Here is a 15,382-nt window from a genome sequence, read left to right on the forward strand (position 1 = left end):
CTATAATTATTGCAATAATGGACTCATTCACCCGTTAGCACACATAGACACTCAGCGTGTAATTGGGAGCAATTTGAGGTTAAAAATCTTCATCATGTGGAAATGAGGATGAGAGAGCTGGGAATCAAACACCCAAACTGCCAATGTGACCTTTTTATTGCTATACAGAAATTCTTAAATTATGTTTTAGAATATATTTTCTGGGTTGATGACAAATCCTTTTACATCAACCATAACCTCTGGCAAGACATTGCTAAAAGGTAGATTAGTCTTTTCCAAAATGCTGGAGTTTGTATCAGAATTAATAATTGAACCTTATTCCACTTTCCCATGAAACAAAAGGTCACACAGCCTCAATATCCCCTTCTCCTCATCACAGATTGCAGAAGTGATAAACATTACAGCAAATGTGCCATATTGCTAGTCCAAGATAATAAAATCTATATTTCCATTTATATTTGCAATAATATAATGGCATATACCTACAAATTACGAGTGTTTAAATAGTTATATAGCAATATTCTGCAACCATAATGACCTGCATTACTTGATATGTACCTCTCCAAATCACCTCCATTTCCTCAACTTACCCAAAGACTAATTGCACTCATCATCTATACATTATTTATCTTAACACTCTGCTCTGCAGCTTTGTTAAGCCACAACACTTTCATTGACGTGTTGTTTCCATCCAAAGTCTAGCCCAGCGTAATTAGTTTGGGGGAATGAGCTTTCCATATCTTTTGGTTCAGGCCTCAATTGCTCACACAGCCATTCTGTGGGATACTCTTGAAGATGGCGGCGGAGCCAGGAATCGATTCACGGATTTGTTACAGATGCTCTCAGTTTGCATATCTGTTTGAGTGTATGTCTGTGGTTTGCTTTGATGCAGATCAGAGAGGTGTGAGGTGATTCTCTTGTTCTCAGTCCTTATGTCTCTGCCAGCTGTGGGGTCGGTATGCTTTCAGTCCACAAAAGCTTCTGTACCTCTCCCATTTTTTTCTCTTCTGATGCTGTCATCAGAAGAAAAAAGCGCTTGATCTAAATGAACTGGAAATATTGCTGTCACGATTGGTTGAGGGACAGAAAATGTAATCTTTTTTTTTTTTTAAATAATGAATTGTTTGATTAAGAAAATTCATTTACCAAGCAAAAATGCCAAATCACTGCTTATCTCCGTTTTGTATTATCACAAATCTACTATGTTAATGTTTTGTAATGTTAGTTGGACAAAGTAAGCATTTTGAAGATTGTCACCTTGGTTTAATGGAACCTGCGCTAGGCCTTTTCCACAATTGTGAAGACATTTTATGGACTGAGCGTAATGTTGTTGGCCTTATTTTTACTGTCATAATCCGGCCCTACTACATATGATTCTATTGAAAGCATTATTAAAGATTTTATGTTAAGCCTTGCCCGCTACACATCTGTTCTATTGTGAATTCTGCAATGAGGCTAGAAGATGGTGTGTACTGGGGTCATCATCTCTCGGGCCCTGCTATTTGGAGACAAGCTGCAGTAGCTGTGCCAGTGGCCCCAGGCCTGGCCTGGCCCAGTGCTCTGTGTTTGTATGACTCACACCTCTGACACTGGACAGACTATTAGACAAACACATATCCTACAGTACATAATGAACTGCATGGCATTATAGTTCAGTCAGTGCTATAGGCATTAAGGCCATAAGTTCACTTGTGAATCGTTGTTAACATGATGCATAATTTAATGTATGCATTAGATGCAAGGCTGTTTATACATTTGTACCTGGCAGCGTCTGTGTGTGTGATTGAATTCAGCTAGATGGCCATTTCGTACATAAAGCCGGAGAGAAGTGGGACAGAAATGGTTACATGTTAATAGCTTACTGTGTATGACACATAGTTCACGTGAACATGTTGGCCTGAGGCCTTTTCTGTCCTTTTTCATTTTCTCCCACTCTCCAACTTGGGACCCTAAAGCTACTGTCATTATTTGTTTGAATTTTACATGATTCTACGTATGTTCCTGCGTACTGTGATTTTATGCACATGTGAGTTCCTCAGCTGGTACCTCCAGTATCCTAAAAGCTATTCATAGTGGTTCCAGGACCCCAGGCTCCCGGTACAATGACCTTTCCTGGTTAACGCCTGAGGTGGACATTACAAATCACTTTGCTTATTTAAAGCTTTTTGTTCAGTAGAGTACAAAGTATGTAGTCACTTCACATCAGTAAGCAATCATGTCATTGGTCAAAAAGCTTCTGATTGTCTTTACTTCAGTCTTGAACTCATCTTACTAAGTTCAGTTTTTGCTTGTCTGAACTGCTTTTCAGTTTCAATACGAAAATAAACTTATACAAACAGTGTTTATATAGATAAATAGCTCAGCAAACACTGAAGATCGATGACATACATCTGTCCGTTAAATATGAAGTTAGGCACAGCCAGGATAAGCTTTACTTAGAGACAGGAAGCAGGGAAAACAGCCAGCTCGGCTCTATCCAAATCCATATTTTAGGCCTCCTAATCTTACTAATTAACATGTTATTTCTTCTTTGTTTGTCCGCACAAAAACCAAAGTGGAAAAACAACATTCTCCGGAATTATAGGTGAGTTATAACCATGACCGGGCCAGGTCAGCTGTTCTCCTGATTTCAATGTTAGTACTTAGCTAAGCTAATCGGCTGCCAGCTGTAGCTTCATATTTAACTGACAGATAAGTGAATATGCTCATTTCCATAACTGTTCATTTAACTGCGACACATCACATAATGTTGTTTCTGTTGCTCTTGCTGTCTTTCAGTAAGCTTTAAGCCAGTAACCAATATTCTGTGCATCAATGCCGAGCTGACAATAGGAAGGGGGGATCTAAACTACTGTTTTGGTCAGTTTGAGATTTAGTTTTATAATTTTGTTCATTCATGTACTGAAAACCTTAGTTGTGCTTAGTAGGCTACAGCTGGCCTAGTACTTTATTCTGGAGCATGTTTTTATGTTGGAATAATCATACACAGCGTCCCCATTTCTAATCTATAGGCTATATCCCTGCCTCCGCTGAATTATTTTTACCCCTGTTGTGGACAAAATGCCCACCCCCCCTTCAAAGTAATCAATGCTACTTCACCAATACACCATATATATATATATATATATATATATATATATATATATATATATATATATATATACACACACATACACTACCGGTCAAAAGTTTGAGGTCACTTAGAAATTTCCATTGCACTCCATTATAGACAGAATACCAGCTGAGGTCAGTTGCATTGTTTTTTTTAACCCGGTCAGCATTTTTTTAAATTACATTATGTGCTTACATAATTGCAAAAGGATTCTCCAGTGTTTTTTCAGTTAGTTTTTTATAATAATATAAGATTAGTGAACAGAATGTGCCTCTGGAACATTGGATAAATGGTTGTTGATAATGGGCAATGTAGATATTGCATTAAAGATCAGCCACCCACTCAGATCAGCTGGTATTATGTCTATAATGGTGTGGCATGGAAATTTGTAAGTGACTCCAAACTTTTGACCGGTAGTGTATATATATATATATGTCACACACCTATTTCAAACTAAGTAAAGTGCTGTAACGTTAAAGGTCTAGAGTGCAATAAAATAATAAAAATCTGAGCGGCAGTTGCTGGTTGTATTTAGATGCTAGAGAGCTCCGTCAGAGCTCCGTCGTATCATCGCCAGTTGGTAGATGTGTTTAGCCGCCAATAGGTGACTGTGAGCCGGCTACAGGCGTCGCCAGATATCAGTCCTTTCAGGGGCCTTGGTGTTAAGTTTAGTTTTAAGTTTAGGCACCAAAACAATCATGGTGGAGATTAATACACTCCCAAAGAACAGACACGCGTTTCCCTGGTGAAAGTATTTAGTTTTCGCTGGAAAGTGAGCTCTGCTCTCTGGCTTGAAAGCGCTGTGTTTTATGTTGACATCACGTTGTGCTAGTTCATTTTGAGATTATTTTCCATTGAATATTGAAGTTCATAAGTGTTTTGGTATGTCTTGCCGAGTGGCACTATCCATGGTAGCTTATTGGAAAGAGGATTTAATACTTGCATGTTTTGTTTGGTTGTGCATGATCAAAAACATCACCCCCACTCGTTTTGTTTCACAAATCCCACCCTGGCCTAACATAGGCTAACAATCAAGAATGGATATGTGGAGAATCATACAAACAAATTAGCCTCAAATATGAGCTGTAATTAACCCTTGTGTTGTCTACCCTTCAAAACACTTTTGTTTATGTTTTTGTCCCTTTTTTCAACACTTATGACTTTTTTTTTTTAGAGTTTGTCACTTTTTTTTGACATTTTCAACACTACATCACATTAACTTATTAACTTTAGTTTTTCATTTATTTTTGGAATTTATGGTCAGTAAACCTAATTTTTAGGAAATAATACCCAATGTTTGAGTTAGAAAAGCAGAAAACAGGAATTATTTAGACTAAAATTAAAGGAATGTATGTTGATGGATAATCACAGACTGGAATATGTCAACTTTTACTCAATACTATTTCAAAAAACACTTCAATGTTTTTTTTTCAAATGCTATAAAATTGAATAAGACACCCCAAAATTAACAAAAGTAGAGATTTGTACTTGCCAAAGAGCGTTGTGTGGAACCAATCATGTTATTTTGAGTAATTAATAAGAACATTGATATAGGAAAACCATAGACTGTTATATACAGTCTATGAGGAAAACGGGTCACTTTGACCCGAGGACAACATGAGCGTTAAGCTATGATGCATCAAGACTTCCACCAAGGTGACATTAGGCCACATACGGTATGGACGTGCAGCAAACGGGCTGTTTGAGCCATGTTGCTGTGGTGACACTGTCGTGGTGACTGCGCCTGTGCTGCGTCACAGAGTGTTACCTGTGGTGTCACCAGATGTTCAGGATTTCACCGTGCATGTGTGTGTTAGTGTGCATGTGTGTTTGTATATTAATTAAGCCCTTGAATATGTATGCTGAATGAGTACCTGCGCTTTTAATCATACGTTCATAATTTTTCTTTGAATCACTTTTTATGTGTGTGTATATGCGTGTGGGTGTGCCTGCACTGAAGATATGTTTTCAAATTCAGTGAGGTGTTACGTTTCCCATTGTTTAAACATCCTCCTGCGTCAGCTACGGGAGGAAATTAGAAAAGAGTTTGGAGCAGAACAATGCTAGGGACGTCTGGAGAGGGCTGCAGAACATCTCCGGCCACCGCAAAGCTGTGGGAAGAAGCCAAGCGGAGGAGACAAGGACTGGGCAGATGAGCTGAATCGTTTTTTAACAGATTTGACTCTGGCTCCTCGCCTCCCTCTTCACACCCCCCAGCCCCCTCTTTCACACCTCCCTGGCCTTCTCCTCCTCCCCCCTCCCCTCCTCAGCCTGCCACCTTCAACAACCCGCATCAGCAATGAACCACCAGCCCGCCCTCCCCCCTCTCCCCCGGTCATCAGTTCACCACCCCCTCTCCCCCTCCCTGAGACCCTCACCTCCTACCACCACACCCCAGTCATCCTCACCCACTTCTCCAAACAGATGATAGGTGAGAAGTCAAAATGAAGAAAGCTCAAGGCAAGGAAGGCCCCGGGCCCGGACGGCATCAGCTCAAGTCTCCTCAGGGACTGTGCTGACCAGCTCTGTGGTGTGTTCATGCACTTATTAAACGAGCCTGAGCCTGGAGAAGGTCCCAGCCCTGTGGAAGAACTCCTGTGTGGTCCCGGTACCAAAGTCACCGCGACCCAAGGAGCCAAACCACTTCAGGCCTGTTGCCCTGACTTCTCACTGATGAAGACCATGGAGAGGATCATCCTGCGTCACCTGCGACCCCTGGTGGGCACACAGCTGGACCCCCTGCAGTTTGCTTACCAGCCTGGGATTGGAGTGGACGACGCAGTGATCTACCTGCTGCACAGATCGCTGCTTACCTGGAGGACAGCGGGAGCACTGTGAGAGTCATGTTCTTCGACTCTCCAGTGCTTTTAACACCATCCAGCCTTCGCTCCTCAGAATGAAGATGGAGAGTGCGGAGTGGACCAACATGGCTGCATGGACTACGGGGACTACCTCACCAACAGACCACAGTATGTGAGGCTCCATCACTGTGTGTCTGACGTGGTGCACTGCAGCAAGGTGCCCCTCAGGGTACGGTGCTCTCCCCCTTCCTTTTCACCCTCTACACCTCGGACTTCACACACAACACCACCCACTGCACAATCCCCGAAGTTCTCTGATGACACAGCCGTTGTGGTTGTGTCTCTGAGGGGAATGATCTGGAATACAGGTGGTTATAAGGACTTTGTCAGCTGGTGTGAGCTCAACCAGCTTCAGTAACACAGCAAGACAAAGGAGATGATAGTCGACTTCAGGAGGAAAACTCCCTTTCTCACCGGTGAGCATCAGGGATTGGACATTGATGTAGTGGAGAGCTACAAATTCCTGGGTGTTCACCTAAACAATAAACTGAACTGACTGATAACACCCAAGCACTCTACAAGAAGGCCAGAGTCGCCTCCATCTGCTGAGGAGACTCAGGTCCTTTGGAGTGTGTAGGATCTCCTCAGGACCTTCTATGACTCTTTGGTGGCCTCTGCCATCCTCTACGCTGTGGTCTGCTGGAGGGGGGGCAGCTCGGACCGGGACAGGAGCAGACTCAATAGACTGTCAGGAGAGCGAGCTCTGTCCTGGACTGTCCTCTGGACCCCATAGAGAAAGTAGGGGAGAGGGGTGTTAGTCAAGCTGACATCCATCATGGACAACACCTCTCACCCCCTACATGACATGTGGGGTCCCTGAGCAGCTCTTCAGCAGCAGACTGATACCCACGGTGTAAGAAGGAGAGGTACCGCAGGTCCTTCATCCCGACTCTACAAAGCCTGCACTACCTGATAATGTTGTAGTTTCTGTTCCGTTTTTCTCCATCTACATCACACACTTTCTGTTATCTTAATATTGGTATTTAATTATTTTATTACAAGTACTTACTTTTCAATATTTATGGTTCAGGTTAATATAATTTAAATTATGCTACCGACTCTTGCTTCTTTGCTCTAATTACACATTCAACTTAATTTTTAAAGTCACTTACACCGCAATATGTTCTTATCATGGCAACGCACTTTAAAATTCCTTTTGTTTGAAGGCATTTACTTACTCAGTCTACCATATTTTCATTGTCTATTTCTGCCTGTATTTCTGCCTTGTATTTTTGCCTTGATTTCTTTCGTGCTTACTTGTTTGTGTGTATTGTTTTGTTTTTCTGTTTTTTGCTGTTGCTGCTATGTGCTGCTACTTGTAACGACAGAATTTCCCCGTCGTGGGATAAATAAAGTATAATCTAATCTATACACCATTTACTCTATAGTGCGTGTGTATGCATTTAGTTTTGTGTGTGTGCTTGAAACACATACGTAATGGTCTAATTTTTTATGTACTGAGGCCATCACTGGGTGGGATGACCATTCGATATACAAAGAAAGATTTGTTGCAGTAGAGGTTTATAACAGATTATTTTTTTTAGCGTTATATTTGCCATGAGGAATTTTGTTTGACTCTAGGAGTCGTGTGTGTGTGTGTGTGTGTGTGTGTGTGTGTTAGACATGAAAGACCTTGAATCCGTAGCTGAAGACAAGAATGTAAAAAGAGCATAATAACAAATACAGTAGTACTCATGCACACTAAAGCATCTATCTGGATGAGCATGCAAAAGCTATCAGAGGCACACATGCACATATATACTCACATAATCAAATGTTCTTGTCCCCAAAGACCTTTTTTACTCTGTATGCAAAACACAGAGTCATTAGCACACAGGCAGAAATGTGTGCTTACAGGAGCGTGTTGAAGTAGTTAGGCAGGCGTTGTTTATGTGTGGGTGGGTGGGTTTGTGTGTTTGTGGCAGAGTATGGATGATTTTTGGGAGCCTGTCTGCGCTCTGCCCATCCTGCCTCTGTTGCCATGGTGATTCCTTCATCTCCAAACCTGAACATGTATTTGTGGACTTTGTGAATGTACCTGTCAGATTTATTTACTGTATAACAACAGGTTTTAACAAAATATTTCTTAACGTTGTATCACAGGGACCGATGGAGAACATTACGCATAAAATCAAAAAACAAGAGGAAACAAACCATGTGGGACAGTCGAGCAAAGCTTTAATGCAAAGTGCATTTTGTAATTCAGTGAAAGGGGAATTGTTTGTCATGGATGTAGGTTTTACAAATGGGTGGATGGTAAGACGTGTCTTAATTGTGCTGCTGCTGTGTGTGCGTGCGTGCGTGCGTGCGTGCGTGAGAGAGTGCATGCGTGTGTCCATGTGTGCGTGCTGATGTGGATGACTGTTAGCTGAGTAACAGGCAGTGAAGGGGAATTAGATAAATCAACAGCTCCAGCTGCAGCAGAGCTTAGGTAACAACTTCGACACAAACAGGCTAAATACAGAGACAAATGACTGACTGCCTGCCTACCCACTAACTGCTATCCTGTAACACACACACACACACACACACACACACACACACACACACACACACACACACACACACACACACATACACATACACATACACATACACACACACACACACACATATACACACACACACACACACTCTTGTAGGTGCTTCCCTTCTTTGGCCTTTTGTTATAGTGATGCAGAGATGCAGGATAGGAGTTTTTATTAATCATCTGCTTATAGATTTCAATCCAAAACATGTATTACAGTTGAAAATATATACAATGTGTATACTTTATTTAACACCATTATGTCTGGAATGAAGATAAATAAAAAAACTCACAGCCTCCTTCTGCATTACTTACATTTGGTTGCGTCTTCTTCCTTTTCCTCTCCTTGTCAGGCATCCCTGCCCTTGCTCCCTGGTCCCTGGGTCATGTTTCAGGCTCTAACAGTCACTCTTATTCAGCTGTCACCTTCTCTGGCTTTCCGCAGCCCGCATCATCTCTTAAAGGCAGGGAAGGTTAGGTAAATTCTGCAGCCACGTGGCACGCAGAGAGAGGAGATATGACATAAGGGTGTCTGGAGGGTAAAGCACAGACAGGAGGGGGGGAGGAAGGGGCAGCCGAGCATTTTGTGATGTCTCCGCTGACGTGCAAATGGTCACTCACACACACACACACACACACACACACACACACACACACACACACACGCACACACGCGCACGCACATGCGCACACACGCACACCCACGTACATACATACATAAACATAGCAGTTGGGAACTGCCTGGCCTGACAGAGCCATCCATCAAAACCTTAAGTGAGCTTATGTCTTTGGACAGCCATTTAGAACCTTGTAGCGATTGTTAGCTCTGTTCTCCCTTGGTGGACCTCTGTCACGGGTTCAAAGACATTTGCTTCCAACTTTAACCCTCCCCATGTTCTATAAATGTATGACCTTTTTTGATGTCAGAAAGATTTAAGAGAAAAAAACACTCCCTAAATGTCTCTCTCTTTTTCTCTCTCATAAGGTCCTCCAAGGCTCACCCTGGACCAGTTGTCCACATAAGTGACAACCCCATGGATGAAGGAAAGGTAAAGGACAACACTTCTCTGTCCACACAAATGGAAATACACTCAAGCTCGTAAAGATACACGTGCTGATTAATACATGTCATTTTCACTCATATAGCAGTCACACAGAGCAAATCCTTAAACAGATTTACATTCCTCACCCTCACAAACAGAAAGTTGTTACTTTGGTGACAGTATTTGACGTTGCAGTGAGAATGGACATTCTCTGACTGTATGAAAAGCTTGAGTTAGAGAAACTGATTTGCTCTTTCTCTATAAACTGGTTAAGCCATTTTTTCTCATGCACCACTGTGATTTGCTTAGCTTTTTAAATAATATGAGATAAGTAAGTTGACTGGCTGAGAAGTCAATGATTACTCACCACACGCTCTATTCCACTTTACCTATATTCCACTTTACCAAACTGTTTTACACAGAACATGCTGTGTGTGTATTTGATCACAAACTGTGCTTCAATACAGCCTCATTGTCCCCAGCACATGACGTAGACCTTTGTGGGGTAATTCCCACTGCACAGTTAAAATAGGGCTCGTTGATCTGCTTTAGTGACATAAATTTGAATTTCTATAAATAAGTCTTCAAAAAGAAACTTACACTTTTTGTTCTAAAATAAAATATTTTTAGCATTTTCTGTCATCATCTCCTGTGAATCAGGGTGGGCAGGTTTTGAGCCACCACAGTCTGCTGATACCTGACTTGCTTTCATGCTGCTAGAGAATGTCAGATGTATTACGTCTTTTTCCACCCATCATGGGGTCGTTTCTATCTCCTCTCTGTCATCTCTCCTACCTATCTCACTGACTGCCTGTCGCTCTTCTTCTCCAGCTCATAATTGGATTTGAGGCTGGGATCGTGGTCCTGTGGGATCTGAAATCAAAGAAGGCCGACTATCGCTACACTTACGATGAGGTAGGCAAATCTCCCCTATTTCTTTTCTTCTCTAACGGCTTACAGTCATTTCTCCTACTTCTTATCTACAGCACATCTTTTAATACAAAAACTGGGAATTAAATCACATATTCATGAACTGAACTGTATACAGTGTGTTTGTGTGTGTGTTTGTGTGTGTGTGTTAGAGATTTTATTCCTAGAACAAACCCAGAATATGAGATAGTTTGCTACAACTGACAAGGCTTGTGAGTTGAGAATGTGTATGTACATTGCACACACACACACACACACACACACACACTTGCACACACTTTCACACACACACACACACATGCACAAGCACACGCACGCACACCATAAACAGACAGACACCTCAGAACGTTACTGTCTTCTCTCATCTTCTTGATGGTACAAAGAGATTGCTGACTGGAAAGCAGTAGGACTTGCTTCCTGTTTCATCTCAGTATAGATACAGAATGGGGCGGGTCAGTGTGTATAGGACATAGCAGCTCTAATGTGCAGTTTCATGAAGATAACGATGAGGTTTGGCTTGATAGAGGAGAGTTTTACAGCCAAATCTAACTGGATTTGTGCTATCCAGCCACATAAAGAATTAAGATGCTCATTGAAGTATGACTTCAAGAAATGTGTTTACTAGAGATGGCCGTAGACATATTTTGTTACCTTTGGATATACCTAGGTAATATTTAGCATACAGACATGAGAGTGGTATCAATCTTAAATTAAAGCTGCAAGCAGCGATGAGTGGGCCCTCGCACTCCACACACGTCAGGGATGCCGGCTGCTTCCTGTCGATGCGGTTGTGTAATTCCATGACCGACAGACACTGCACGCAAGAGTTAGACTATATTCCCTCCGTAGAGTGCATAGTGTTGCATATTTCAAATTGTGCCCCAATTTACTGTGTTCATATGTGGCACTTGAGAACACACTATATATACGACATGTTGCTGTATATCATATTTAAACCACACCATGTCCAATTCAGTTAAATCTAATGCTTTTTGTCAAGGCTTACTTCCTGTTTCCAGTAGGTGGCACTCTGACTGTAACTCATTATTGACTTGTAAATGTTAAATGAAGTTAGAGACCACTACCTGTTTTGTATCGTTACATGGTAATTTGACACCTAGACACGCCCACACTGTTGGACAAAAGCGCAAAAGCTTTTCAATTAAGCTTTTTATCCTGCATGAAAGATTTTGGGCAGAACGGACAATGCACATTCGAGTTACAACAACTTTTCTTTTTCAACAAAAAATCACAATCTTCAAAATGAAGCATCTTCAACCTCTTAGGACTTTCCTGAACACTTTTGAAGTGTTAAAAAAAAGATCATCAAAGTGTACCAACTGTTGTACCAAATTTTGTGTGTTTTTAAGTCGTCCAAACACATCAGAAATACGTTCAAAGACAACAAAGATAATAATAATAATAAGAAGAAGAAGAAGACGAAGAAACATTTGAAGAGCAGTAGGGCCTTCGCTAACTGACAAATTGTTGGTGCTCGAGCCCTAATAAGCAGATTTCCCAAAAAATGAAACTTTTCATTTAACATGAATTGCTTTTCTATAAAGTATGAAGCTATCATCACAAAATCATCTATTTGGCTTATGCTGCAGTCACAACTGAAGAAGATGTTTTTTCATATGAGTAGTGCCATGTTCATTGAAGAACAGCTTGTGAAATGCATGTTTTAACAATGTCATGATTTATACAGTAGAGTGCATTGTGTTCATGTCTCTGGAGTGATGTTGCAAGGTTGCACAGTGATTGCACTTGCATATTGCATTTGTAAAAAGGGCAACATTTTTGTAAAAGGTCCACTTTTGAAAGCACTGAGTCATGTGGCTTTATTGGCTTCCCCAGAGGCAATAGTGTGTCTATAAATAAAAGACAACACAACAATAAAAAAGAGACAGTGTCAGAGCTGCTCAGATCCCCTCTTGACCTGGCATGTCTCACACCTAGACTGTTTCTGTTATCTGTTCCTAGATTAGTTTTTATACAAAATCTTATTCCCACTAATGTAGTGGCTGTATTTGGAGTGTGTCTATGATATGTTATAGATGTTGTAAAATGTCTGACAGCTTTCTTTATGATGGTTTTGGAAAATCTTTCCATTTACTTTATGTGTTTCTGCTTATATGACTATAAATAGAAGATCTCATTCATAAACTTGTCATTGAGGTGTCAGCCGAATGAATGGTTATGGGCAGACATGCACACACACACACACACACACACACACACACACACACACACACGTTCAGCATGTACATGGTCATACAGTGTTATCCGTAGTGCTTAAATACAGACCCTTACCGCCCGTTTAAGATAATGAGATGCTGGTGCTTACCTTATTCGCAGTGCTGTGGTGCTGTAAGCGCGCTAAGATAACAAGAGTCCCAGAGGACTCCATAGACACAAAAGTATGAGTGGATTTGTATGTTCAATCTGTTTGGTTTTCTCTCTTTTTTTCTCTCTCTCTCTCTCTCTCTCTCTCTCTCTCTCTCTCTCTCACACACTCTCTTTCTCACTCTCTCTTTGCCTTTGCCCTGTCCCCCTCTCTCAGATAAGCTAATATCCTCCCGCTGCTCCCAGGGTATTACAGTCTCTAGTATTGAATCTCCTAAGGGAGCTCATCTTTTCTCTCCAAACCCCTATGGTTAGACCTCTCCAGAGATCAGGGGTTGAGTGGGCAGGGACTGCTCCTCCTTTCGCTCACCATGATATACAGTCCACTGACAAAGAGAAATAGCCTGCAACAATAAATCGTTCTTTCCTCTCTTTTGGAATGTCTTTGGGTTATTCCCCTGGCTAATACATCCAAATGGTTATTAGAGTCAGATATATTTAAAATTTAATATGGCTTTAGACAAGCCTTCAGGGGCATTGAAGACAACCCTTGTGTTCTTTTTTGGGGCATTACTAGTGAGATGTGGTTTTGATTGGGCCGTGACTTTTCTGTTATTACTGTTGTGGACAGGGCTGTAGACAAATTAAACGGAATAAGGAGTATTTGATGTGGAAGATGAAGACACCAAGGCTTTTTCTGAGGGTTAGGGTGTGTGGTAAGGACAAAATAAATATGATCTTGATTAGGGCTGGGTAGCAAATTCAGTACTTTTTAGGCACAGACCGAATTGCCTGCTTAGTATCGTAAAAAAAGTCTTGTCATTCAGTACCAAAGGAGTAAATCTTATCAGCGTCAGTGAGCCAGTAAGCATGCAGCATGCTTCTACCAAGATCTAATAATGCTGGTGATTGGCTGTCCAACGTTACACGTCATAGAGACTTTCTCTCCACTTTATGCACAGAGACAGTCGAAAAATAAATAAAAAGATTTGTGTGCTTTAATTTCTTTTTGTTTAAATGGACTTTATAAAATTAGTCGCAAAAAAAGTATCATTCAGGAACCGCTATGGAATTCCCGGTATTGATACCAGTATCGACTTTTTTTTTAACGATACCTAGCCCTAATCTTTTTTGTTTATATATTTAGAAACCACAAACGGCAACAAACAACCATAAACACCCAACCCTAATCTTGATATTAGTGTGGTATGATATTCACTTACATAATCAAAATCTAATTTAAGTCGAAGATATTGATGTTTTGCATTTCTTAGGTTGTTTCTGCCATTACAAATAACTTAATTAACATTAACAAATAATTATAAGTCACTGATATTGCCTGGATTGGTTAGCACAATTGGAATTATTTGACATAATCATAAACGTGTGCGAACTCAATCGCTGTTTAGTTTCTGCTGCTGACAATACTGTAGGGTGAAATAAGTGTTTACAGATATTAAGTCTGTCAAACTATATTCTTCATGCTGTGCGCTCTTTTTCCTTCTATGTGCTTTTATTCAAACGCTATTTGCCTAGAAGCTTGCCAACAAGTGTCAAAGTTGTCGACTGAAATGAACGAGGAAGCCTTTCCTCTTCTCCATTTCAACAGCAGACCATGCAGTGATGGATTCAGACTTTAGAATAAGCATGTCTTAAAGAATATTTTACCTTTGACTTAAATGTGTGGGTGTTTAAACACGTGAAAGTCGGTCTATAGTCTTGGATTTCGAAGGGTAGAGATAAATGTTTATTGTGAGTAATGTCGGCTCCTGGCACATTTGTAACAATTCTTATTCTTACACACTTTCTTACGCAACGTCATCAAGTGGTGCATATAAGGGAAAACATGAAATGGGTATTACTGAATGAAGGCAGCTTTTGTTAGTTGTACTTGCTGTCAAACTGCACGTATGTCAGCAAATTTGAACTTGAACATAGCCCCCAGACAACAATAAAGATTCCGGCGGAGTTCAGACTAACAGCACCGGCAATAAAACTTTTGTTTTTACAAGCTCTGAAAATGCTGAGAGAGCACACCTTCCACTCTGGGTATATCAGTGGATTGTCTATTATTAGCTGTGGATCAGCAGTATGGGTTCCCAGTGAGTGCTAGCAAGAGAGCATCAGTCACTCTGAACCAGCTTCACTTTGGTCCGTCTGACTCAACACGTTGGTCTGAGTCCAGCACTGACGAATGACCGATATCACAGCCAGGTCAGACTTTCTACTTCCCTCCATCCCCTCCTCTTTGTCTCCTGGTGGTCAACCTATTTTCATATATCACAACTTAATCACAATTTTTCTTTAACAAAATTTCTTTCTGTAGTGTTTTTTTGTATTTCCCTTCCTAATGGTTTTAGTATTTCTCTTTTTCTTTTTATATCATTTTGTTGTACTTTGCCTCATTGTTTCTGCCTTTTCTTTCTTTTCATCTCTTTTTCTCAATATCTCTTTTTTTTCTCAGTTTTTTGCCCAAAAGCCCAGTAACTCTCTTGCAGAAATTGTTGTCATGACTATGATGAGTTTTTATGTACGCAAATACAAACCGCAACATTGTGTGTCT

At 40.9% G+C, this 15,382-nt stretch overlaps 1 protein-coding gene across 1 annotated transcript in view; it reads left to right on the top strand.

Moving 5' to 3' along the window:
- Positions 1-15,382, top strand: part of stxbp5a (syntaxin binding protein 5a (tomosyn)) — a 96,431-nt gene that overhangs the window by 46,592 nt on the left and 34,457 nt on the right. Inside the window, 2 exon segments of the mRNA XM_032542675.1 lie at positions 9,486-9,549; positions 10,375-10,458. Coding sequence (XP_032398566.1) covers positions 9,486-9,549; positions 10,375-10,458 — 148 coding nt within the window.

Source organism: Etheostoma spectabile, chromosome 18 (genome assembly GCF_008692095.1).
Source record: "Etheostoma spectabile isolate EspeVRDwgs_2016 chromosome 18, UIUC_Espe_1.0, whole genome shotgun sequence".
Taxonomy (NCBI): domain Eukaryota; kingdom Metazoa; phylum Chordata; class Actinopteri; order Perciformes; family Percidae; genus Etheostoma; species Etheostoma spectabile.